A 27,949-nucleotide genomic window follows, 5' to 3' on the forward strand; every position below is an offset into this window, starting at 1 on the left:
AATGAACTGGGAGATTGGGATTGACATATATACACTATTAACACTATGTATAAAATAGATACCTAATGAGAACCAACTGTATAGCTCAGGGAACTCTACTCAGTGCTCTGTGGTGACCTAAATGACAAGGAAATCCAAAAAAGAGGGGATATATGTATACGTATAGCTGATTCACTTTGCTATACAGTATAAACTGACACAATACTGTAAAGCAACTGTACTCCAATAAAACAAAAAACTATCAATCAAAAAAAAAAAAAAAAACAAAAAATGTCTCTACTGGTCCCTTGATAATTTTCAGATTCTCTTTAGAAATCAGAGAAATTGAAATGGAAAAAGATATCTCATTATTGCTCTGTTGCTCTTAAAAGCACTGTTTTTTTTTAAAGCAATGCATAGAAGTATTTTTTAAAAGTCAAAATCAAAATAAACTGTTAAGCTCAAAAATAAAAGTGTAAAAAAAAAAAAGAATCTCTGGAGGTGGGCAAATGCAGGTTTAAAATCTCCACCGGTGATTTACATGTACAACAGGAATTGAGATCCTCAAATTCTAGCTCCTTCATTGGCAGTCTAGAAAAGTCAATCAAATCAACCTTGGAAACAAAAATTTGAAAGTAAAAGCAGGAGGATCATAAGAAATGGTATTCCAGGGAATGCTTTGAATTAATAAAAATTTGGGTCACAAATTCTTCCTGTCTAATGTCATAAAAGTTTAACCTGTACTTTAATCTATGGTAGATTACTTCTGAGAGATCTGTTCTATGAAGAGATTCACTGTAATTGAGTTAATAAAACCTAATGCTTTATGTTTCCTTTGACATTCTACACAGGTTTGGAAAATACTTAGGCTGGGGCCAGGCATAGCATTTGGTGCGAGTTGGGTCTGGGGGCTAGTACTTCCAAAGAATGCTTTATTTAGCATTTTATTTGGCACTTTATAAAATGCTTGGCCACTGATTAACCCTCATAGAAGAAAGAGAGACCTCTAAACAATGGACTTAACCATTGTGATCAGCTGGTTGATCAATTTTCAAAGAAAGATCACTTTCATATATTTCTTTTCTTTTGAGTATGCTTGCATTTATTTTTTAAATTTTATTGAAGTATAGTTGATTTAAAATGTTGTGCTAATTTCTGCTGTACAGCAAAGTGATTCAGCTATACATATATATATTCTTTCTCATATTCTTTTCCATTATGGTTTATCACAGGATATTGAATATAGTTCCCTGTGCTCTACAGTAGGACCTTGTTGTTCATCCATCCTATATATAATAGTTTGCAACTGCTAATCCCAGACTCCCAAACCTTCTTCCCTTCCCCCAACCCCTTGACAACCACAAGTCTGTTCTCTATGTCTGTGAGTCTGTTTCTGTGTCATAGAGATGTTCATTTGTGTTGTATTTTAGATTCCACATATAAGTGATATCATATGGTGTTTGTCTCTTTCTGACTTACTTTGCTTAGTATAATAATCTTTAGTTCCATCCATGTTGCTGTAAATGGCATTATTTCATTCTTTTTTATGGCTGCCTAGTATTCCATTGTGTGTGTGTGTGTGTGTGTGTGTGTGTGTGTGTATACCACATCTTCTTTATCCATTTCTCTGTTGATGGACATTTAGGTTGTTTCCATGTCTTGGCTATTGTGAATAGTGCTGCTATGAGCATAGGGGCACAGGTATCTTTTTGAATTAGTTTTGTCCAGCTATATGCCCAGGGATGGGATTGCTGGATTGCATGGTAACTCTATTTTTAGTTTTTTGAGGACCCTCCATACTGTTTGCCATAGGGGCTGCACCAATTTACATTCCCACCAACAACTGTTGACACCAATGCAGTAATCTCCAAGTAGGTGTACATATAACACCATCTAATTTAAAGCAGACTCTCTGCCTGAGATAAATGCTTTCTGATTATAGTTACTTAGAAAAAATTAAATTCTATTAGCAACCATCATTTCTGATTGTATTCATCACATCTGGTGAATTCAGCAACTTGGATCCACAACCAGTCTCTATACCCACTTCTCTCTCTACAGGTTTAAATGTGAAAGTCATACTGGGGATGAGATATAAACCAACCTGCCACTCTTCACATCACCTGCTACACTCAGTCCTAGGCCTATTTTATTTTTAACTGAGGGTCAATTGATTTTCACAAACATGATTAAATGCATTTGGTTCTGACCTTTCATATCCACTTAATATTAACACAACTGGAGAGCTAATCATTCACTACCTGCCCATGGAACACATACTAGGCAAATTCTTCTCCTGTTTTCTTATTCCTCCTCTTTGCAGATTTTTAATAAACACTTAAGTGTTCCCAAGATAACAATTCTGCTGGCAAGGTGACCGCCTAGGATTGATTTGCTCCTGCAGTGTATATAAACTGCAAAACAAAAACAAAAATATAAGTTTTTGTGTTCATTTTATTTTGAATTCCAGAACCTCCATTGATGACTCGAGTTCTAATTTTATGGGACAGGTGTCTCATTCCTTTATCTGTATTCTCCAGATTAGAACACAGAAAAGAGAAAAATAAGTTATTTGTCCATGGAAGCAACTCTCATTTTCTGGTTTGATTTAGGGGTAAAAATGAAATTACCAAGAGGAATGGGCCCACTCTATTCTCTTCAGGCAATTTCCCATAAATATTATTTACCAAAATCAAGCTTTGGTAAATATTGGATTGCAACATTCAAGGTTGCAACCGTAGGGAAGAACTTGGTATCTGGATATTTTTAACTGCTGATGAAAAGAAGATTCATATGCTTTGATAGACAACTTGCTAGAGGGCCAGGGTAAATCTGTCTTATAAAGAAACCTCATATGAATACCTGCATGAGTAGCTACCTTGCCCAGCCATCCAGGTGGGCAAGGAAACAATAAAGAGAAGGACATTCTGACAACCAGATTTAGCAGCAGTGGACCCCATCAAGATGACCTTCCCATATTGTAAGCCCACAGCCTGTGTTGAGGAAATAAAATTTAAAAAAATATATTTTTGCCAACCCAGGAGTCCTCTTCACAAAGGTGGTAGAGAAAGAAAACACTTATATTATTGACTAAGCATTCAAACCAGAATGTGATGTCTATCACAAACACAAAGAGATTGCAAAGAGAGAAGAAATCTCACCCTTCATATAGCCGAGTAGGTATAACCCATTATATATATGTTCTCAAGATAAACAATAATTCAATTTATCCTCAAGTAAGAGGACTTGACAAGTACCATTTAGTACACACAGTTCATCCTAAATCACCTGTTAATTGGGGGGGGGGCATCTGTGTTAGTTCATTGGCTTTACCCAAAGGAAAAAGAAACTTCTCATATCTTTATGACAGGAGGTAGTTTTATAGCTTAGAGCCAGGTGTCAGCTAAAGTTAGGCTCCCACCCTCCCTCAGAAACTAGGAGAAACTTGGAGATAAGGCTGCTATCTCCCTCGGATGTTTACTTTCAAAGGAGATGGTTCTCAAGTCCTTGAGACTTTCCTGAGTCTTAAAGCTGACAAAATGCCCATCTAGTTTTCACAAGGATTTATCACCATTTCAAAGAGAGGAGAATGTACTTATAAAGACAAGTTTTCTAAAATAAATTGCTCTAGGAACAAGGGAGGGAAATCTCTTCACTTATTTTCAACAAGGGGAATTAAGCCTCTCTTTGAACATTTCTCTTTGTCCTTACACCTGGCTGACATGGGGCAGAACTGAAATCTCAGACAGTCTGACCCTGAAATAGCCGCTAAAAAGAAAGAAGTCTCACTGATTTTTCTTTTCTAGGGACTCCTTTAAGAATACTGTAGGAGACATGGGGGTTTGACAGTTTGGGGGTTTCTCCTTCAAAGTCTTTTCAAGACCTTAATCTTGGTTTTTATATTGTAGTGAATCACGGTAAAAAGCTGAGCAGAAGTCAGAAAATAGAAGGACAGACATTCCTGTGTGTGCTAGTTTTTAAAAATAAACAAACAAAATAATAGAATCAGCGTTAATAACTATGTGGAGCTCAGGTAACCCAGATATTAAATGTTTTTGACCCCAGATTCAATATTGTCTTTCCTAGAGTTAATTATATCCACATTCTCCACCTACCATCCTACCTTTGCAGGACCTTAGCTAATGAACATCTTATCACTTCTGGCTTATGGATAATAAATTCTGATACTAGATCTTGTATTTTTACACCATAGTTATTAGTTATGTAAGTGTCCAACATATATTTAAAATCTTTCAGAAAAAAATGAATATGTAGCTGTCAATAAATTATGATACACATTTTCTGGAAATGACAATTTGCTCTGGTTTCATCTTTACAGAAACATATATGTAGATCATTCTGCTTTCAATTGGCAGATAAGAATATTCAGAGTTGGTTATGTATTAAAAGGGAAGGAAAAGTCAATTTACACAGCACATTCTTTAATAACGTTCTTTCTGTAATATTGGATTAAAGTTTCACAACTACATCACTTATTACCCAAAGTTAACTCTAAGCAAAACAAATTTTGGAATGTGACTCCCTTCAAAATTATGATTTTGTAAATGTCTTAAGGTCTTTCTTATTTATATTTTCTTATCCAAAATAACTCTGTTGTTCAACTGGTGATAGGCTATAATACTGAGCCTTCACTGCCAGCGGTCTAGTCTGAAAATAATGATTTATTTATTTTATTGATGATCTCCATCTTTCTTAAATGTAGACATTTGATTTTCCCAAGTTATTCAGCTCTTTACCTATACTCAGATTGGCAAAGGAAAGTAGAAAGGCCACAAAAGGTCCAAAATCATGACTCTACCTGTCATAGCATCATGCCATTTCAAACCAGGTGCTGAATCGTGGTGGCAAACATTACTTTGACCTTGCATCGCGTTCAGGAAGAGCTGAGAAATAGTGTTCAGTTTGCCAGCCTGGTGTTAAAGGATGAGATACTTATTCCTCTTCAATCTCATTTAATTATTCCTATAATTATAACATCTTACATTTGAAAGATAATTGAGAGGGCATTTAGTCCAATATTTTATTGAATGTTATAATCCCGTATAGCCTTATAAATCTTCTGTTGAAACTCTTCTGGTGACAGAGAGTTTACCATTTATAAGCCAGACGTGATACATGTTTTAATATGGATGAAACAAACTAATGACTGCATGAACAACAACAAAAAAAACAAGAAACATTGAACAAACGAGGGTTTAGTTTCAAATTCTGTGGCCTTGGGCATGATATTTAATCTTTGGAGCCTCAATTTCATTCTCTGTAATATGAGATCAAAGGATTATGGTTAAGATTTGCATTCATGCATGTAAAGTGCTTAGTATTGATATGTAAGATAAATAGCCCTTCATAAAGGTTAGCCAAAGAAGATGATTTCTTTAAGTCTTTTGTGAGAGTAACTACCAAATGTTGCTACTCTCAGGAAAATCAAAAACATGCTAGTTTTTATTTATTAGAAAGAAAAGGAGATGTCATTGAGGCTTTTTCTCCTTTCATTTGAAACCTGCAGAGAATTCCAGATGATGAAAGTTACAACTCACTTATTTCATGACTGTTGATTTTCTGTGGCTAGAACAAATCAGTGCAGGAGTGAAGCCACTTCTTGTTTTAGCAACTTTTCCTCCACCTCCTCCTTCTAATCTAACAAATGCAGCTTCTCTTCCATGATGCAGGGCGTGTCCTGTTTCACCATCCTGCTCAGCCACTTGGCTATGCCACGTGCAGTTTTCCTGTCTGCTTTCCTTACGCATTGCACATACCCAATGTCCACCTTGGAGCCAACTTTGAGCCACAGCTCTCTCAGACGATTGCTTCTTCACCCTGTGATCCAGCCCAGGACAAAACAACCAACAACCAACCAACCAAACAAAAAACAACTTATTTACAAAACAGAAATAGAGTCTCGGATGTGGAAAACAAACCTATGGTTACCGGGGGGAAATGGGAGGGGGGAGGGATAAATTGGGAGTTGGGGATTGACATATACACACTACTATATATAAAGTAGATGATGAATAAGGACCTACTGTGTAGCACAGGGAACTGTACCCATTACTCTGTAATGACTTATATGCGAAAAGAATCTAAAAAAGCGTGGATATATGTATATGTATAACTGATTCACTTTGCTGTACACCTTAAACCAACACAACATTGTAAATCAACTATACTCCAATAAAAATTAAAAAAAAAACAAAAAACAGAGAGAGTTGCCCAAAGAAGAGAAACTGACCTCCCTCAATTTCCACCAGCCATTTTGGGATGAAATGCTCCTTTGACAACCATGCATCGGCACCTGGAAATACAAAGTTATGGTCATTTCCCTCCACTGGTGTCATTTCGTCACATTGTTCTATTAGAGTACAGTTTTAGAACTAAATTTCTCTTTTGCCCTCCTCTCTGATATTTTCTTTTATACTTCTTTCTCGACTGGTATAATCTGCTAATACCAATCTCCACTAAGTTAAGTTTATCTTGTCTGCTCCAGACAGTGTAACCCTATCAAATAGAGATTGATGGATAAAGAAATCAGTGGAACCACTCCACTCCGTACTCCATAGCAAGAGGTTCATTTGCTGCCTCTCACTTTTGTAATGTTCCCTTTTGCAAAAGCTGGGACTTAATCCAATCCCAGTTCACTTTACCTCCTCCATGTTTTAGAGGTTACATTTTACGGAATGACGCACTCAGTGCTAAAGGAAAAGTTAACCAAGCGATTGAAGGGTGAGGAGGTGTGGGTGGGATATGGCAGGGCTGTTCCTTAAGGTGGCATCAGCCCCTCAAAGCCATGGTCACCCCTCTCAGGAGGCCAGAACTGCTCTGCTGAGCTCTCGAGAGATCAGGGTCTGATTTGAAGGTACAGCTGTGTGTCTTTATCCTGCCATTAACTGTATAACAAGAAAACAGCTACTGAGGAAAAAATAAACAAAAACTTCCTACTCCAAACCATTTTTTATATGAGATGCTATACCTGAATATGAATGGGGCATATTTTTTAAAATTCTATATCTCCATTAACCTGACTACTATTTTCTCTTATTTTGCAGCAATGAAGATGGAGCAGAAGTGAAAACCCAGACTGGGCTGAAGTTTTTTGGAGTGCTGGTGCTAATCACTTGCTAGATTTAACTTTTATTACTACTTTTTTTCAGTCTTAGTGTTTCCTTTATGAGCTGCAGTGGAACTAAAAAAAAGTTTCCTGCAGGCATATAACATGGAAGTACTCACTAATACCTGGCATAGGAGACATTTACCTACACTTTCTCCCACCACTGTTAGAGCCTTGAATGCCTTCTATTAAGCTGACAGCAATACTAACATGCCCCTCTGTTTAGAAGCCAAATAAAGAAGAATCACAGGGAAAAAGAAGGATGGGTGTGACGATTTTTCAACACCAGTTTTATTTAATGCACACATTACTCCCTGAATCAAGTTTTATTCCCCTTCTGTTTAATTTCTTTTTCATATAAAAAAAAAGAACACCAACTTTTTAAAAAGGAACCCCTGTCTGCTTTCAGGAGTTTATTGGGGGAGCTCTTGAATGTGAGAAAGTTGGTATTTTCACAAAATGCATGCTATTTTCCTGTTCTGTTTGGGTTCTGTGCTTGATGGGACAGACAGTCATGTTGAGGTGGTGTTGCTGGAATGTTTCTAATATCACTGTCTCTCTGAACATCACCACATGATTCTTGCAAAGGCTACTTCAGAGTTAGTTTGTACCCATAATCTTGGGAGCAGCCAAAACCATAGAGCAAACCACACTGTTGGTGACAATCCCGGAGCCAACCTCCAGCAGGCCCAATGCCCACCATATTGGCCGTGGTCTCTTTCTTTCCCAACTGCCATCCTCAGTATCCTGTGCTCAACTTCCCTAAGTGGCTTCCTTTTTCTAGCCTTCTACTGGGACAACACACTAAGGAAGAGTCCACAATAGTTCTGGGACAGTGAGCTCCTGGTAGCAGAGGACTCTCAGTAGAGACTATACCCTTGCACACAACCCATGCTCCCCTGGGAGCCAGCTCTGTCTGAGCCATGGCTCCCTCAGACCACTGCTCCATCACCCCCATCATCCTGCCCAGGACAAAGCAGGGAGAGTTGCCCACAGAAGAGCCACTGGCCTCCTCATCCTCCACAGGCCATTTTGGAAAGCTCCATTGCCAGTCATCAGTTGGCATCTGGAAATACAAAGTTCTCATCATCTCCTCCATTAGTGCGTGAGGAGCAGTGAAGCCTTAGTAAAGCTTTCTGCTCTCTCTTCTCCCCCAAACAAAAATCTCTACCTGCTAAATTGTGTGAGGCATCACTTTAGATTATTGATAACCATCTCTAGTATTCCGTGTGCTCTGATCATGTGTCAGGCACCATGAATTTGACTTAACCTTCACAATGAGCCTGTGAGACAGGTAATAGTATTATTCATATTTTATGTTTGTAAGAATAGGCTCCAAAAGGTTAAATCAAGCTAGTAAGTGGTAGAGACAGAATTAACATCCAGATAATCAGATTCCAAGAACAAGTCATTTATTCAATCATTTGTCCATTCTTTTTTGACTTTGAGAATAAAAGGTTGAGTTGATCACACTCCCTAGTTCATTGCTATTATAAGTTTGGGCAAGACCCCCTCTTCTGTGTACTTGTTGATTGGATGATTGCTTGATTAACTTTTATAACAATTTCTATCTTCCCTTCTGCTATAAGCACACATTCTTGTGTTTGATAAATATTCTTTACCTATATATGCTTTGAAGATGTGCACTGTTTTTCTCTGCATATGTATTTAATAAAAGTAAATGACATTATAGTTTACATTTTGTTTCTTTTCTTTTTCCACTTAACACATGGTTTTTAAGCTCTATCCACATTGTTCTATAAATACTTAGTGTATTGTTTCCTCACAGCTACCTGGGGTGCTGTCTTCACATCTCACCTGCCCACCTGCCCCACAGTGAGCTCTCAGGATGCATCCCTCTACCAGGAACAGCTGTGATGTGTATTGTTGCATGTAACCTCCTGTGGACCTTTGTGAGAATTTCTCTGGAATATATACCCAGGTTTAGAATTGTTTAAGTCTGTATGTGCTTAATTTGATGAAATGCTCCCAGACTGCTATTCTTTAGATTGCATGTCCTCATTTTTATTCCCACCAGCAATGTGTTAGGGCTCTTATGTCACTGAGTATCTCTCTACTTGGAGATATGAGCTTTGAAACCTCAGGCTTTAGCATCTTTGAAGGCAACTTATAAGACAGGAAGTTTGTTTGAATATGGTGTCCTATTCACCTTAAGTTTTCCAATTCTCAGAGACTTCTAGACCCTCTAACGCAGTGCAGTTGTCACTTAGGTGTTATTGTTTTCATATCATCGATGAAAGCCTTGAATCTGAAGGATTATTTGACTGAGGTCAAATAAGGTAGTGATGGATAAACCTAGCACAAGGCCTTTTGGCTTTCCTACTATGTTATTTCTACCAAAACAACCTGCATCCGAACATCATAGTCCAATCTGTTCAGCTTCTCAGCAAAGATCAGAGTGTTGAGACCATGAAAACAGGATGGACAAGTTGGTTGCAGGGAGAACATGGAGAACAGAGTGCTTTTCAGGTTGGTTGGTACTAGCATCAGTGTCCTGAGCAGCTTAGGAGCACAACTGATTCTTGTGAGGAGGAAGGAGGTGGGAGTAGGTAGTGTGGTATAGACAGATGCTGAGGCTGTGTCTTTATTTGGGTTCTGTGGCAAGCAGATTTGAGGACAAGTATTTAGTGTGATGAGTTTACCTGGGAGGTGACCATAGGCATCCCTGGTAATGGAGTGAGGCAGTGAGTCAGGGGAGGGAAGGAACCAGTAAAGAATCCATCAGAAGGCCAGTTACTACAGTGGATGACTGGAGCTCATCCCCCTGGAGCTCAACCCCCCTGGGGGGCAGGTTCTAGGACACAAGGTTGAATGTGTCTCACAGTTGATTCAACTCAAGAGGAAAGGAAACTGGGGTTGTCATTCTAAAGCTGGACTATCAACCTTTACTCAGCCCTGATTTCTTTCTTTGTAAAGTTTTTGGTTTTGTTTTTTGACTTTTCACGATACATTTCTAATAGCACTCATTATTTTCTTATGAAATTTTAATTTGGAAAAAATGGGAAGTCTCTTGAATATTGTTCTTTATAGTCTCTGAAGAACATACAAGAAGGAAGAGTTAATGGAAAGCTTAAGGAATAAGGGGAATTCTCAGGAGTTTATTTATTAAACAAGCAGACAATTCTGCAATTAGGACTAGGAACAAAAATCTTTCTTTAACTCGACTGCCCTGGATTTTCACATTTGAAATAATATTTATCTATTAGAAAGTAAATAAACTGTGTGGGAAGGTCATTTGGTTTGTAAGAAGGAAAGATTGTTTTGCTTAGAGCAAGTCTAGAGGCCTTAGAATAATTAAATAATAATTAGGAAATATTACTGAATTTGTTAAAAAATATATATATATATTACATTTTGGGGACTTTCTACATATTCCTGTGGTATGTCATAAAATTATATTTCCCTCATGCTTTAGAACATATTATTCTCAATATATTTGACTAGAAATCCTTTTTCTTTATTTTATACTTTAATGAACACACTTTATTTTTTTAAAGGTTTTCTAATGGATTTATTTGGAATTGTTCAATATCACTTAGGCACCTGAGTCTAGACTTTCCTTAACTGAAAACTCTGGGAATAAATTTTTAAAAAATGAAACTATACAACAGGCAGAGGAAGCTTAGTAAATAATGTAAATAAAAGACAAAATTTTTCCAGGGGGCTACAGATGGTGACTCTGATACTGAACAGAATCTCTAAAATGAAAACAGTGAAAGATTCAACCCAACGGAAAAAAAGAAATCCCTGTGCAATATTTAGCTGAAAGCATGCTTCATGGCAGTACCAATAGAGAGGCAAAATTTTGGATAATAATGGAGATGGGACTGAAAAACATTCTTCTGTCATGTTCTCCCTCATCGCCAGGCCCCCTTCAGATTAGCAACCTGAATTTGAAACTCATCCTAGGCTCTGACCTGACGCTTCCCTGAGGGGCTGATCCCTTAACTCTAGGGACCTCTATGCTAGAAAATTTGCCATATTCAGGTCTCTGGTGCAACTGTGATCTCAAGCCCCAGGGCTAATCTACACAGCAAAGAGGATGGGGGAGACTTGACCTTAGACTTGAACAATTTGGGAGTCTCAATTTGTGGTTATGAATTGAATGATAAGCTATGGTGAAGGGGACCTGTGCTTTTCACTCTGTCTCAGAGTATGGGGAGAAACAGTGAAAAGTGCTGTGGGACAAAGTGGGAGAGTGGCATGGACATATATACACTACCAAATGTAAAATAGATAGCTAGTGGGAAGCAGCCGCATAGCACAGGGAGTGAGCTCCGTGCTTTATGTCCACCTAGAGGGGTGGGATAGGGAGGGTGGGAGGGAGATGCAAGAGGGAGGGGATATGGGGATATGTGTATGTGAATAGCTGATTCACTTTGTTATACAGCAGAAACTAACACACCATTGTAAAGCAATTATACGCCAATAAAGATGTTAAAAATAATGCACTTGATTATCTGGAAAAACGCCCAAAAAACTTTTCTGTTTCTATTGACTGGCTATGTGAGAGGTGTGCTTCCTTTAGAAGATTTAAATGGAGCAGAATATCCAAAGCTGAGGTTGCCTGTCAGTTGTGAAACCCAAAGTCACGTTTGTTTTATAAGATACCTTTTTAGGCTTATTACCAGTATTTCATGTCAGGCCGTTTCCTGAGTAGTAAGTGATTTATCTCTACAATTAATAGGAAATATAAATGGAAACCTGCAGCTGACTGAATAGTCCTTTCAGCTTGCATCCTACTCCCATATATGCCTGGAGACAGAATTTAACTAAGAAAATATGCTTTGTACACCTGATAAGGTTATGCTTTGTTGAATTGCCCTGGGGAGTGAGTTTCAAATATTTCCTGAGAAGAGTGTCCTTGGCTGTCAGGGCCAGTCCACACACAACTTCAGTGAAGGTTCTTCTGGCAGACACTTCCTAGTCAGCTCTCAGGACAGGAAAGCTGATTAAGCCAACATCTTAGGCCCTTGGCATTAGCAGTGTCACAGCCTGTTAGCACTATCACCAGATTCGGGGATGGGAGTAGGGTAGGCAGGGAACCAAAGCAGATGGGGTGCAAATCAATCTTTCATTTTTAATCCAATCGCAATTCTCCAGTTTCTGAGCGCTTCTCAACTTACAAACTTACATCACAACACACACACACACACGCACATGCACACTCACACACACACACATTCTCTCCCTCACATACCTATACACACACTAATAGATGCACTGTACTTCATCACTAGCAGCTGAGTTATAAGCATTCTTTTTTTTCCATTCTGGTGGCCCTAGAATAATCTAAACTTCCTCCTGAACATTTCAATACAAACCAATGAGTACCAATATGATGGTTTATGTAAGCTTTTATAGAGATCTAAGGTGTAAGGGGTTGAGACAACTCTTCTCAGCCAGAGTGGAAAACATCTGACATCAGTTTCCCCAACCCCCATCCAGTACTCATGAAGAATCTTTTCCTGATCATGGTCTTGAGCTACGGAGTCTACGTTTGGGTTCAGAATCTCCCACTCAGAGGTCCAGGCAGCCATAATCCAATGGCTGTAGTTCACGTTCAAGATGAAACCTGTTATGACTCCTGCCCTGATGTATTGCAAGTTAGCTCTTCGACAACACTTTCCTCTGTGCTCTTATTCCTCCTCCCCAAGGACCGTTCTCTCTGATTGTCTAAATCAACCCAGATCCCCTGTACTCCCCTTATCCCTGGGCAACTGGGGCTGATGCTCTGGAATCTGCAGTTTAGGGGTGGCTGAGTTTTGAAGTGCTTTCTTCAAAAATGTCTGGACCCCTCTTTAGTTGCTGGAATGAGTACAGGTCAACAACACCACCCAAATGGGGCATCCTGAGTTTGGGTAGGAAACATCATGGGCTCTAGCTAGACCCTGCATGTCCCATTCAGGGTATCTCAACCATCTACATTATACTTGGGGCAGCTAGGTCCTCTAAGATTCATAGAGATTTATGCCTAGAGGGTTGTCCCATGGTTCTGCAGCCAGGCCCCAGTTTTAGGAAATTGGTCTGGTGAATGGATCATTCTGGCTGCCCTATGTGTTATTTCTTTCCCAGAATCATGCAAGATTGGACCTCTACCTGGTGCTGACAGGCTGATTTCTGCTGACTCAAATTGCTTATATAGGTACAGGCTTCACAAAACGTAGTCTTCCTGAAATGTTGACACCTTTTGTGTTCTACTGCATCTTTCCTTCCTCCCAATTTCTCAAAACCACTATTTGTTTTTCTGCAGAAAAGTTCTCCCAATATTTTGCTTCTAAAATTAAAACTTACTTGTCCTAGTTCCTAGTGCCATTGGAACCCACTGTCATTGATGGTGTAAGAAGAGACTTAATTCTGGTCCATGAAATTTAAGAGGGAATCTGCTCAGGGTCTTCTAGTAAGAATTACTTAGCTCTTAGAAAGAGACGCAATGGGGTGGGGGGAAGTCAGCAAGATGGCGGAGTGGCGATGCCAAAACCCAGCCTCTGTGCACCGACGCCAAATTGAATCTCGGAGACAGAGTTCTGGGCGAATTAGAAAAGAATAGCTTTATTGCAGGCGCCAAGCAGAGTCCAGGCAGCTAGTGCTTAAAAGACCCAAACTCTCTGAAGGCTTTCAGGGAAAGATTTATAAAGACAGGATGAGCCAGGGTGTTTGTGAGGTGTGTGATCAGCTCGTGGACATTCTTCTGATTGGTTGGTGGTGAGGTAATCGGGAGTCAGCATCATCAGCCTTCTGGTTCCAACCGGTCTGGGGTCTACGTGCTTGTGAGCAGCACACAGTTAACTTCTTCCACCTGGTTGCGGGTTCAGTATCTGCAAAACAGCTCAAAAGACATGGCTCAGAATATTATCTATAGTCCTTGAGGAGGAACTGAAGGTCCTTGACTTTGTTTAATGGCTAAAGTATTATTATTTTGTCTTGCTTGACTGTTTTCCTTTCTTTCTGCCTTTTCTCACTTCTCTGATTAAACTGATTCTTTGACTAAAGTTTTCCTACAGACAAAAGGCAGACAGAGGACATGGGGGTCTATTTTGGAAGGCCTCATATGGTCTCTCTCTGTTACAGTAGGAAGCCCTATTTCCTCCTTCCTGCCATGGAGACACCGATTCAATAACAATACAGGGACCAGTTCTCTTTGTGAGAGATACAGAAGCCAGTTAAGAGGCTCCCGCACTCCAGGCAAGCACAAAACCGGGTGCATCAAAGCCAGTAGGAAAATTCATGTCTCCTACTTATAACAATCTTTACCCTTGGGGTAGTGCCACGTTGTTGAGAAGGAAACTCTCAACTCCTGGCTTCTCCCTGGAGATGGAAAGAGAATACTGGACCTATAGCCAACATTCTGACTTTTGTGGGGCTACTCAAAGGACTGATTTCTGTTTCAAATCTCTTGGAGAATGTATGGGAACTGGAATAATCTAGATGCCTGGGGCCTGCTGAGAATGATAAAAGAGCTGGGTGGTGTGCTGCTGTTTCACAATCCATAATCCACCCACCCTAAGTATATCACCCATATAATCATCCATCGATATAGTACTACCTTCACAATAATAAGAATAGTTCAAATTAAATGATCTTATTATACCCCAAGAATTACTGTAACTTCTTTATTTGTATTATGTCATCATTTACTATTGTTATTTTCATTTTACAGATGAGAAAACTGAGGCACAAAGATGTTAATTAACATGACTAAACTCACATCATTACTAGACCTCCTTGGGGTCAAATATTCTTCACCGAAGGAAAGATTTCTGGCTAACTAAGGTAGCAAAAGCAGCTTTCAAGGAGGATGGGTTTGGGGTTTATTAATCAATTGATTCATTCTATTATTTTACATTTTTTTTTGTTGTCGAGCCTCTGCTCTGTGCCAAACAGTGTGCCGAGCTGGGCTGCAATTCCCTCTGGACTCTCCGGTTGCTTGCAGACTTGCAGAAAGACAGAAGTTACCATGGAGTGCTTAGCAGTGGAATGGGGTGTGGTTTCACTGAGGAATGGAGGTGAGGCTGAGACTGAAGGATGAAGTATGGTCCACCAAGGCCAAGGAGGATGGATGGATTAGCAGAGAGGGCACTGCAGGTGTAAAGGCATTGGGGGCACAGATGAGAAGGGTGCATTCTAGGAACCATGGAAAGGGTTTCTGAGTCTTCCTGGTATTTAAACTTCAGCCCTTTCTTTGCAGAACCTATTTAAGGACGAGTGACATTAGAAAAGCAAAACCAAACCAAAGCTAAAACCAAACATTTGCATCCAAAGTGAACCTGGAATAACCTGAACTTGCAACAAATGACAGTCTCTCATTCTACCTCTCTGTCTCTCATTTTAACTGAATTACATACCAAGTCAAAAAATTTGGGAGAATGAGCTGAAGGCTATGAATCAACCTGAATTGAAACTAAACTACGTTCTGGCTTACTCAGTGTGGAACTGGAGGGCTGAGTTAGTGCCAGTGCAAGGGCATTCACGGTTTCATGTATCATTGTATTATTAAAAGTTTCAAAGCAGTACTATTCACAATAGCCAAGACATGGAAGCAACCTAAGTGTCCATTGACAGATGAATGGATAAAGATGTGGTACATACACAAAGTGGAATACTACTCAGCCATAAAAAGAATGAAATAATTCCATTTGCAGCAACAAGGATGGACTTAGATATTATCATACTAAGTGAAGTAAGCCAGACAAAGACAAATATCATATGATATCACTTATATGTGTAATCTAAAAAAATGATACAAATGAACTTATGTACAAAACAGAAACAGACTCACAGACATAGAAAACAAACTTATGGTTACCAAAGGGGAAAGGTGGGGAGGGGAGAGATAAATTAGGGGATTGGGATTAACGGATACACTCTACTATATATAAAATAGATAGTCAACAAGGTCCTATTGTAAAGCACAGGGAGCTACATTCAATATCTTGTAGTAACCTATAATGGAAAATAAACTGAAAAAAAATGTATATGTATACTTTGCTGTACATCTGAAACATTGTAAATCAAGTATACTTCAATTTAAAAAAAAAGGTTAAAAATTTTAATTAAAAAAGTTTCAGAAAAGAGGGGTAAAAAGGCTCCATCACAGGAGGGGATTGAAAGACTATAACACCATATGGCCACAGTCCCTGTGTTGGGGAGGAGATCAGCCTTGGTGAACTGAAATCTTCTGTCCAATTGTTTTCCCTAAAATAAGAACATTAGACTATTCTCAGAACCGAACAACAGTTGAACATGACTATTTCATTAAGGCTGAGGACCTCTGGAGGCTCTGAGCTGTGTTTTGATAACTGGCTTTATACTTGAAGTGGCTGGTTTGAGGACTGTGCCCTCTGACCTCAGATCCAGGGCCCTTCCCCTGCCAGCATGGACTCGTCCTCTATTTGGGGACACACTGGCCCTGCCTTAGGCTCAGCCCTTTCCCTTCTCGGTGTGCTGGTAGGAGGTAGGACAGTGGCTCTACCCTGATGCTTGGTGTGAGTGTGGCTGAGTCAATGGTTCTGTTTGGGTCTCAGTTTCTTCGTCTGTGAAGTGAGGATTCTACCCCTTCCCTCACTGAGTGATAGCTCAGAATCTTCCTGGAATTTATACTCAGAGATTCTCTGGTTAATATGTACCAGATAATGTTTCACTAAGCAAAAATGATTGAATGAGGTTGTTAACCCTGGCCACTAGGCCCAGGGAACTGTGGTCAGAGCTTCAGAGTTCACTAGCAGACTATTCATTAACCAGGCTGGCTGTCCAAGTCCTGACTTATGTGACATGATTTTCCTAGGCAATGGTCAGTGGAAATCCTGAGCTAGTTACCAAGCATGTCTTACAGATTCCATCACTACACGGTCAGTCTTGCCTTTATACTCCCAGACCATGAGCTTTTTCATTAACTAAGGCTTTTCTCCTTTCCTTCTTTCCCTGGTGTTTTCTCCATCTATATGATTTACTATATTATTTGTATTTTATATTTTGCTACCCAAATTCTTCAGAGCTTGAATTTTTGTTTCCTTTCTTATTCTAAAATGCATTTCTGTGTTCATTTCTCTGAGCCTGTGCTCTAGAGCCCGTGAGCCACAACTACTGAGCCCGTGAATCACAACTACTGAAGCCTGCATGCCCAGAGCCAGTGCTCCACAACAAGAGAAGCCACCGCAATGAGAAGCCCGCACACTGCAACGAAGAGTAGCCCCCGCTCGCCGCAACTAGAGAAAGCCGGCACACAGCAACGAAGACCCAACACAGCCAAAAATAAATAAATAAATAAATTTATAATAAAAAAAATTGATTTTAGGAAAGTTATTACCTCTTTTAGGTAATTTCACATCTGCTAAATGGAGAAACTATAGACCACTTTATATATAAAAATATTGCTGTGAGGATTAAATGAGATAAGTGAAAAGAGCTGATATTGTACCCTACACAGTAAAGATTCGTTTTCTTGTGCCTTCCTTCGGATTACCAAGAACAAATCCCATTAAGCGTCTTTGTCCTTTATTTTTCCTTTAGCGTCACTCATACTCAGCCAATCTCTGCATCAGATACAGGAAGGTGTACACCATGTTTATGCTCATTCATGGGTGTTTGAGGTTGTGATTCTTTTATTCTTCAAAGTCTATGACATACACAAACAAGTTTGAGAATTATAGCTATGCTTTCCACCTTTCTTGTTTGAGGTGAACATCTATTAAGTTACCCAACACATACTCTTTTTTTTTTTTTTTATAGACTTTTACTTTTTTTTTTAAGTATTTGTTTATTTATTTATTTATGGCTGTGTTGGGTCTTCGTTTCTGTGCGAGGGCTTTCTCTAGTTGCAGCAAGCGGGGACCACTCTTCATCGCGGTGCGCGGGCCTCTCACTATCGCGGCCTCTCTTGTTGCGGAGCACAGGCTCCAGACGCGCAGGCTCAGTAATTGTGGCTCACGGGCGCAGCCGCTCCGCGGCACGTGGGATCTTCCCAGACCAGAGCTCGAACCCGTGTCCCCTGCATTGGCAGGCAGACTCTCAACAACTGCACCACCAGGGAAGCCCCATACTCTTTTTTTCTAGGAACTCCCAGCCTTCTACCTACACAGTTCTTGCAGGGGCATTGGTGCACATACAACTGTGATGACATCCCCAGCTCCCAGTTCAATTGTACAGAAACAAAACCCCAGCTCAAGAATATAGCTCAATCCACATCTAGTTGGTCATAATGAGCACATGTTTCAGGCTGGACTAATACGTTTCTTCCCCATAAATTTGGATTTTGACATGAGAGAATTAATTTCACCTCCTATGTAGGTGGCTGGATGTTGAATTGTCTCAGAAGCTTTCAGGGTCCTTTTCCACACTGAATACAGATAAACACAGAAATGTGATTTGCATTGAGAGTCAAAAGAAGGAAAGGCATGGAGGGAAATATAGGTGAGAGGGACTCATCTGAATTCCCTCTGGCTTTGCAGCCACTGGTCCCACTGACTCCTAAGCGGCACCTGCCTGCCTGCTTACATTAGCTCTCCATGTGCCCTTCCAATGATGTTCTTATTTTTACCTTCATTAGTTCAAGTTGCATTCTGTTACATGTAACCAAAAGAAGTTTAACTGACTGATAGTGATATTAAAACTCACAGCCGCAGCTGCTTGGGTGGCCGCAGCAGCGCTTAGAGACAAAAGATCTCTTTTCAAAGATTTCCTTGTACATATGTTTCCTGCAGCAGCCTTTACTCCTAATAAGTATTAATAAGTATGTCCATGTTCTAATTATATTCAGATATAGGTTTTCCAGGTTACTTTTAGCTTAGCTTAGACTTATTAAGGAGGGTGGTTTGTTAGAATAAATTGGAACATTTTGGGGGAACTTTCATTAAAACACACCCTAAGAAGAGATTGCCTGGGTTTAAAGCAGAGGACTCAAACTGGGGTTCAAGCACCATACTCTTAGAGTCCATTTAAATTGCCTCACTGCGTAACAACCATAACCCTTTCATCACATTAGAAAACTAGTGTGTAGAGTAGAAAGTGTGTTTCATAGAAATAACAGAAAGATTCCTCAGATATGCAGAAAATAGTGCTGTATTGTAATATTTAAAATCATGGATTATAGACTAAAATGTCTTAATCTGAATTATGATTTTGACACTTAGCGACTGCGTGACTTTGAACAAGTTATTTAAACTCACCTGTAAAACAGTAACCTTTCCAGTAGTAACGTTCTAAGATGCTGTGAAGTAGTGCATGTAAAATTATTAATACATGGTCTGGTTTAGAGTAATAGTTCAAAAAATGTTATCTATTATTTTGATTGTTATAGCTATGTAGCCTTAGCCAGGCTTAGAAATTCATGTGTGCCTCAACCCCTAATTGGAATCAATATCTTGAAGTTATTTACGATTCTAAAGTCTATCTTCTTTACTTATATATTTCTGTGTGCTGGTTAACATTATTTTTATTGTATGCAGAAAAAATTTATACCAGTCAAAGACAAGTGATATAAAAAATAATTTTCTGTCTTTAGGAGATTAGAGTCTGGGCAATAGTTAAAGAAGTTTAAAAAATAAATTATTAATAAACAAAAAATAAATACATTGAATGTATACCACAAGTGCAAATATGTACTATATGTACATGGATCTAGCCTGTTTTTCTTATTAATCCAAATGTGTGGATTACTGGTGAAAATGGAGGAGACCAGTATCTCAGAGTATACATTTTAACTGAAATTAAAAGAGAAGAGGCAATATTTGCAGCAATATGGATGGACCTAGAGATTATTATACTAAATGAAGGTAAGTCAGACAAAGACAAATATTGCTTATATGCAGAATCTAAAAAAAAATTATACAAATTAGCTTATTTACTAAACAAAAACAGATTCACAGACTTAGAGAATGAATTTATGGTGATGGGGGGAAAAATGGGGGGGAGGGATAGGCTGGGAGTTTGGGATTGACATATACACACTGCTATATTCAAAACAGATAACCAACAGGGATCTAATGTATAGCACAGGGAATGGGAAAAGAATTTGAAAAAGCATAGATACAAGTGTATGTATAACTGAATCACTTTGCTGTACACCTTAAATTAACACAACATTGTTAATCAATTATACTCCAATAAAAAATAAAATTATAAGCACTTCCTAACTTTCAAAAAATAAAAATAAAAAAAGAAGAAGCAAGAGTTTAAAGAGATAGAAGATGGAGCTCTTCAGAACAGGAGAAATATTGTAATAGACCTGAAGTCAGAGGTGGAGATATTCTGAATGTCTTTCAACAAATAATGTTTGCACACCTGCCATGTACTATGCACTTTATTAGTCACTGAATTTGCAAAGACAAATAATACTGCTGATAGGACACTTACACTCTGGAGCAGCAGACACATGAATAAATGTGACGTGGGACATTTTTTTTGCAAATATGAAACCCACACATTTTCATATCCTTCCTGAACGTGTTTCCTTGCAGCTCTTCTGCAGCTCAAGCTGAGCCTCCAGGCTTCTTGTTTCAAGGAAGAAAGGAAGAAATTGCTTAAAAAAGAGGTCACTGATTGGTCTTAAATTTTAAAGCTGGCTTTCTTGACCTTTGTAGGTAGTCGGTAGCTCTGCAACAGAGAGAGAAAATGATTTTCTAAATTGCTTTATTTTCCTTTGTTACCAAACCAAACTTGGGTCCATTCACCCATGCACAGTAAAGCCAATCTACTGACACTGGGTCGATATGAAGGAAAGTGCAGTGTTTATTGCAGGTGCCAAGCAAGGAGTCCAGGGCAGCTAAGTGCTCAAAACATATGAATTCCCTAATGGGTTTCAGCAAGAATTTTTAAAGGCCAGGTGAGGGAAGGGCGTCCCATGGTAAGTGGTCAGCTAGTGCACAGTTCTCTGATCGGTTCATAGTGAGGTAACAAGTGTTAACATTATCAATCCTCGGGCTCCAGTAGGTCTAGCGGCTATGTGCTCATGATCATCAAGTAGTTAATTGCTGGGGGTTTGGTATCTGTAAAACAACTCTGGAAATGTGCATCAGGTACTATTATCTGGGTACCTCAGAGAGGAGCTAAAGCAGAGGATATGGGGGAGGGGTCTGCCCCAGAAGACTCCCTAGGGTCCTGCTCTATGTCCTTAGCATATCCAAAGATAAGTGGAAGACTTCACTGAAGAAGCAGAGAAAATCTCAGGGTACTGGGGGAAGATGGAGAAAGCCAGCTGCTACCCCTGAGGTTGGTGAGAGAAGAGAAGGGAAAGATGTAACATGGGAGAGGCTGAAGATCTCTGGACAAATCCTAGCCTTCAGCTTGCTGCCACATCCACATGCCCTATAAGTGACAGGGTGGAGGTGCAATAGGAGGAATCCAGGGAGATCTCTGTCTCCCCAAGGCCCCCATGCAAAGTTCTGAGGATTCAGAGGTTCCCAGGTCAGAAGAAGGTGCTAAGGGCCCAGAGTGCTAGCAAGGGCTATGTTCAGAATTATAAAAGACAATGTATTTGAGCTTCAAGCCCAGAGCCAATAGCTGGGGTCACAGATTTTATGGTAGGTCCATCCTGTCACTCCAAATGGTTTTCACTGTATATCTGAGAGTACTCAGGACCCCACTTCACAGGGGACTACAGTGCAATTTGATAAGATTGCATTGCTCAGAGTCTGGGTAATTTCATTTTTTTTAAAATTAATTTTATTGGAGTATAGTTGATTTGTAGTGTTGTGTTAGTTTCAGGTGTACAGCATAGTGGTTCAGTTATACATATGCATATATTCATTTTTTTTCAGATTCTTTTCCCACATAGGTTATTACAGAATATTGAGTAAAGTTCCCTGTGCTATACAGTAGGTAGGGTTTTGAGGGCAGAAGGAAATATATATATCCCCTAACTCAGTATGGACTTGATGAGAGGGCCTCTTTAGATTGTGATGTTCTTTGTTGACTTGATGTGATCTTCACGTCCTTAAGGATGAGTAGATCAGGCAAAATCAAGGTGGTGGGATTGGCATTCCAGGCCTCAGACATCACATGAGCAAAGGTCTAGAAGGACTTTTCTAGGTGCTGTGAGTATTTCAAGTGGCTGCAGCACAGAGTTTGAGGCACGTTTTAGGTTCCCCCAGAAGTGGAGTCGAGGACAGAGATGTCAGTGTAGGAGTTTATTGGAAAGTGTGTTCAGTTGACAGCACCTGTCTGGGGGGGTGGGAGGCAGGACTGGGCAGCGGGAAAAGTTGGGATGTGATGAAGTTACAACAGGGATCTCGGGCTCCCACATAGTGAGTTCTAGAACCAGGATGGCTCTTTAAATGTATCACAGATTGAAGCAAGGAGAGGGTCTTTGTATCTTCCACTGACCTTGGATAATGTTGCCCAGGGAATGGGGGTGGCAGTGAAGGAGTAAACTAGGGTGAGGTAGCTTCCTTTGGTAGAAGGCAATTCTGGAAAAGGGTTTCAGCCATGAACAGTTAGCTGGCTACCTTCTAGTGACTCAAGAGAAGGGCCTGGGACTTGAAGGGGCTCCGAGCAGCACAGCACCGCACCCACTACAAGGAGTGAATTTGTAAAAGGTGCAGTTAGAGAGGTAAGCACATACCAAGTAATACAGGGTCTTATAAATCATATTTGCAGGTTTCGGCATTTTGTTTTAAAGCAACGGGGAGCTACTGAAGGATTTTAAGCTGGAGGTTAAGTCAACATGATCATGTTGGTATTTTTAAAGGATCACCATGGTTGCTGTGTAGAGAATAGAACGGAGAGAATACTGGGGGCAGGGAGCCCTGTGAGAAAGTGGCTGTGGTCATCAAAGACAGAGGTGGCATGAGTTTGAATTTACTAAGTGGGGGAATAAAGAAAAGTGGACTGATTAAGGAGATATAGAGAAAGCAAAATTAATGGTATTCACTTATGCATGGATGGAGTGTGGGGTTGATGGAGAAAAAGGGATGAAGTCATAGTTTCTGGCCTGGGAATCTGAAATTGGACATTCAGTTAAAGACGATGCTGTGTGGTTTTTATTTCCTGTTCCTTTTTTCTGCCATGTGGACAACTAGACTTGGCAACACCCCTGCAGTGAGGAGAGACCGTGTAACAATCACCAGCTAATGAGATGTGAGTGGAGGTGATGACTGCTACTTCTGGGATGAAGCCACAGAAAGCTTGGAGCCATCCTCTCCTCTCTTTCTTCCTCTTTGGCAAGAAGCAGGGAGGCCATATGTGGAGATGGTAGAGCCACAGAATCAAAGCAGCTGAGAACCCTGAGTCACGCCATGGAGGGCAGCTGCTCTGGATTGTTGCCCAGTCAAGAGAGGACTTTGTGTGAGCTGGAAATAAACTTTATATGTTATGCTTTGAGATTTTGGGACTGTTTGTTCATACAGAATAAGGCTAGCCTATTCTGACAAATATTGGAACATAGAAAGAGTGTGTGTGTGGGCGTGTGTGTGTTTATTTTGGTGTGTTTGTGTGTGTGTGTTGTGGGTGGGAATGGAGGCAAAAAGAGAGGGGAATGGAAAAGGCAGAAGGTAAATTTAGTTTTACAAATGTTGAGTTTAAGATCACTGAGAGATGTTTAAGTGGACGTATCCAGTATACAGTTAAAATGTAGGTGAGGAATTTGAAGCAAAATCTAGATGGGGATATAGATTTCAAAAGGCATCATAGCCAATAAATGAAGCCATGTGAGGAATGAGATTCCTAAATAATCTGATCTAAAATCATCTGAGCATATCATTTTCCTGGAATGGTCTCTGTTGGTTGGTTGATCCTTTAGAGAAAGCAATAGAATTCCAGAAAACTTTACCCTTTACTTTTAAAATTTCATAAGTCAATCTCAATATTGTCATACAGTATAAAGCAATTTTCTCTTTTTTCCTTCTTCATGATACTGTAGGCATCTGGGTGCCCGAATGTAAGTGGAATAACCAACTTCCACTGCATAGGAGGGCAGGCAAGCCAAAAAATTACTATTAAAAATCTGCAACTAGTTTTTATCTAAGTGATGTCTCAAACTCAAACTAAGAGTTGTTTTGAAAAATTATCTAAAAGGAACCTTTGAACATAAGTACCAATATATTATTGTGGACAGCTATAAAATAAGCTGAATGTCATTATTTTAGACACAGAAGCTAGGAGAGCTATTTGGTGGTGTAAATTTTACACGACTGAACTAGACTTTATAATGCTGAAGATTTTGTTGCTTTGGGGGTATAAAAATATAAGACGGAATCTGATACAAATTCATCAGATGTGATACCGAGCAGGGCCCTGTGGGGCTCCTGGGTGCAAAAGGCATTCTGTGTCCCCTGTTTCTTGATTACAGGAAATAGGATTCATTCAGCCTCCATGACCTTCCCTGAGTTCCAATGGGCAGGTTCAAGCATTTATTAATCAGGGAAGAGAGGGGATGCAGAGACAATGGAGGAGGAGTCAAGAAACAATAATGCAGCCTTGGGGCAGGGTCCAGGTTCCCCCTCAAGGGATACACATAACAATATCTTTGGGCTTTTTTACAGATACTGAAACCCCCACCAGGTGGGAGAAGTTAACTGTATGCTGCCCACAAGCACGTAGACCCCAGACTGGTTGGAACCAGAAGGTTGATGATTCTGACTCCCACTTACCTCACCATCAACCAATCAGAAAAATGTTCAGGAGTGGATCATGCCCTCTTTGAACCATTACTATAAAACTCCTCACTGCCCCCTCCAGGTTGGGACACACAGTTTTGAGGACATTAGTCCGCTGTGGCCCTCTTTGCCTGGCAAAGCAATAAAGCTATTATTTTCTACTTCACCCAAAACTCTATCTCCAAGATTTAATTCAGTGTTGGCGTACAGAGGCCGATACAGCTTCAGATGGTCGTTTGTTGCCTAGACTGACTCTGAGTCCAGCAGTAAAAACATATGGGCATCAGATTTGCACCATGTTGCAGGAGGGGCAGAAACATGGAAGAAGGTTCGGCTTGGCTCATGGTCTTTACTGTTGATGTCCTTCACACAGACAGCCTGCATGGGAGAAAAATATGCTGAACTGGTCTATTTATTGTCATTTCACTTAGAAACTGATTTGCAGAAGTATTAAGTGACTTCTAAAAAAAATACACCAAAATATGAGGGCTAAAGTCGAAACCCAAGTTTGGTCCTCTTTAATTCCAAACCCAACACTTTCTTTTCTTGAACACACTGCTTTGAATGAGATCATTTCAGGTGTGCTATTTATATCCCTCTGTATTGTGGAAGGGGTGTGTTCCTGTTTCTTTTTTTCTTTTTTTTTCCTTTGTTTTTTTTTTTTTGTTGTTCTTGGAGCTTTGAAATATTTTAGAGGTAGTCCTTCGTCTCCAATCTCCCTTTTGTTTGTTTGTGATAATGGAAACACTTTTCTTTCTCTCTCCTGGTTTTCACTAGAGCAGCTGCTCAAAATGATTCAGGTTTTCCAATCAGCTGTGGTTCCTGCCTCACGCTGGGGAGGGAAGGACCCACAACATACGATGCCTGTAAAACACACAAAAAGGTGCCTATTTATGATGAGAAACAGGGAACCCTATCCTTGCCTAGAACCGTCATCCCTCCCTCAACCCACACACAACCATCTCACACAGTGTTTTATCTCATTTGCCTCATTCTGGTCTGATTGAACATCATCATTTTCGAATGGGTTGTTACCACTGTCTCTGTGAGTAAATGGGAAGTGAATACCCTCAGGATCCCTGCTTATGAATACAAACTCCTTTCTATTCTAAAAAAAGAAGAAATAGATTGCCGAATATTAATAGCCCACAAGAGTTTAGAATTTAAGGTTAGACAATTTAAGGTCTTCCTAATGCACATTTTTATCCAAAGATGAATGATAGGAAAGGGAGGGGTGGAGCAAGGGCATAATCTGGAGAAGAAACTAATATATATTGAGTGGCTATTATATATCTGGTACAGAAACTTTTCTTTTTTTTAAGTTGAAGTATAATTGATTTACAATGTTGTGTTAATTTCTGCTGTACAGCAAAGTGATTCAGTTATACATAAATATACATTCTTTTTTAATATTCTTTTCCATTATAGTTATCACAGGATATTGAATATAGTTCCCAGTGCTATACAGTAGGACCTTGTTGTTTATTCATTCTATATCTAAAAGCTTACATCTGCTAACCCCAGCCTCCCACTCCATCCCTCCCCCAACCCCCTTGGCAACGACAAATCTGTTCTCTATGTCTGAGTCTGTTTCTGTTTCATAGATAGGTTCATTTGTGTCATATTTTAGATTCCACATATAAATGATATATATGGTATTCTTCTTTCTCTTTCTGACTTACTTTAGTTAGTATGATCATCTCTAGTTACATCCATGTTGCTGAAAATGGCATTATTTCACAGAAGCGTTTCCACTTATAAATTTTCAATTCACGGACTCTCACTCTGTGAATGAAATTACGCTGCAATTAAAAGCACCCATCACCAATAGATGGGGTTAGTAGTAATGTTAGGTCATTTTTGGTCATTGTGTTTCTTGAGTCATAGACAGGAAATCTGCCACTCAGATGTTAGTTTTGAGATAATTTATGATCATGATAAACCCCATTCTGGTAGATAAGTACAAAATAAGTGCCGAAATGAAAAAGACATGATGGGATGGAAAGTAGAGATAATTTTTATAAATTAAAAGTGATAAAGAAATGGATGAGTATTGCACAAGTATATGGAATGACTCATTTTTCAATGAATCTAGAGGACATATCACAAATCATGAAATACTTGAAGGAAGGCCCTGGGTCTGTAACATTGAAATTAATAGACAAGAGATGAGAAAAAGTGATTGAAAAAATGAAACAGCTTTTGAGTGTGTGGTTCCAGCAGCTGTTTTTGAGTTTTACCATATTTCATACTGTACCAATGAAATCATCATTTCTTGGGATAAGACCTGGAGACTGGTTTACTTTTATTTTTTATAATTTTTACTTCCCCGGTGATTCTATTCTGCAGCTGGTGTGCAAACCACTGGGTTAGGAGTTCAGAGGGAGACGATGGGTTTGTAAATGAAAGGGCTTTTAAACATTAGGTGTACTGGAATTGTACATTTAGGATGATTGCCTCAAGCTAGTGGAGATTCCACAGGCTCAAAGCTTTTTCACATTTTGCAAATTAAAAGTAGTGATGAGGCAGTAAACGCTATTGCCATATTCTAGGAACGCCCCTTTCACTTGTGCAGAGATAATTGAGAAAGTGGCTGGCCTTATTCACACATTTTCATATAGATGAAACAGTTAGGATTTGAAAAAGATTTCCAAATAAATACAAATCAACAAAGAAGATAAGATTAGGTTTAGTTTTAAGTCATTTTAGGAGAATGCATTAGGACCACAAGCTGAAACAGTGGAGTCCCTTTGGATTTTAAATACATTGGCTTAAGATCAGCATTTTGTGAACTAATCCTTTGCAAGGAAAGGAGCTTCTGAATGTTTCCAGTACTTTCTCACAGATTACTTTATTTAATCCTCAAAACAACTCTATAAGATTGGTATTATGCTTCCTATTTTGATATGTGAGTTAACCAAACCCATAAGAAGATAAAATAACTTGACTCATGTCACATGGATGGTAAGGAATTTCAATCTACTTTTGACTTGAATCCGAAGCTAAGAATCATTCTGATACACCATGATGTCTCTCATAAAACAAATATCTGAGGAATATTTGGAATTTTCATATAGTTTATGAAAAAAATTATAAAAAAACTTTCAGTATAGCCCATGACGTTCTAAAATAAAATTCCTTGAAAACACATTTACAAACACATTTAGACTATTCAAATAGCTTCCTTCCAGAGTCCTGCCTTAGCCCTGGCTGACCATGGGCACTGTCATTCATG

At 39.4% G+C, this 27,949-nt stretch overlaps 1 protein-coding gene across 11 annotated transcripts in view; it reads left to right on the forward strand.

Moving 5' to 3' along the window:
• MLIP (muscular LMNA interacting protein) overlaps positions 1–8,802 on the forward strand; it is a 282,530-nt gene extending 273,728 nt beyond the window's left edge. For all 11 annotated transcript variants that reach the window (XM_059938984.1, XM_059938985.1, XM_059938990.1 and 8 more), the window contains one exon: positions 7,044–8,802. In XM_059938984.1, coding sequence (XP_059794967.1) covers positions 7,044–7,049 — 6 coding nt within the window. In that variant the 3' untranslated portion in view covers positions 7,050–8,802. The remainder of the gene's footprint in view (positions 1–7,043) is intronic.
• The last annotated feature ends 19,147 nt before the right edge of the window (positions 8,803–27,949 follow it).

Source organism: Balaenoptera ricei, chromosome 11 (genome assembly GCF_028023285.1).
Source record: "Balaenoptera ricei isolate mBalRic1 chromosome 11, mBalRic1.hap2, whole genome shotgun sequence".
Classification (NCBI taxonomy): Eukaryota; Metazoa; Chordata; class Mammalia; order Artiodactyla; family Balaenopteridae; genus Balaenoptera; species Balaenoptera ricei.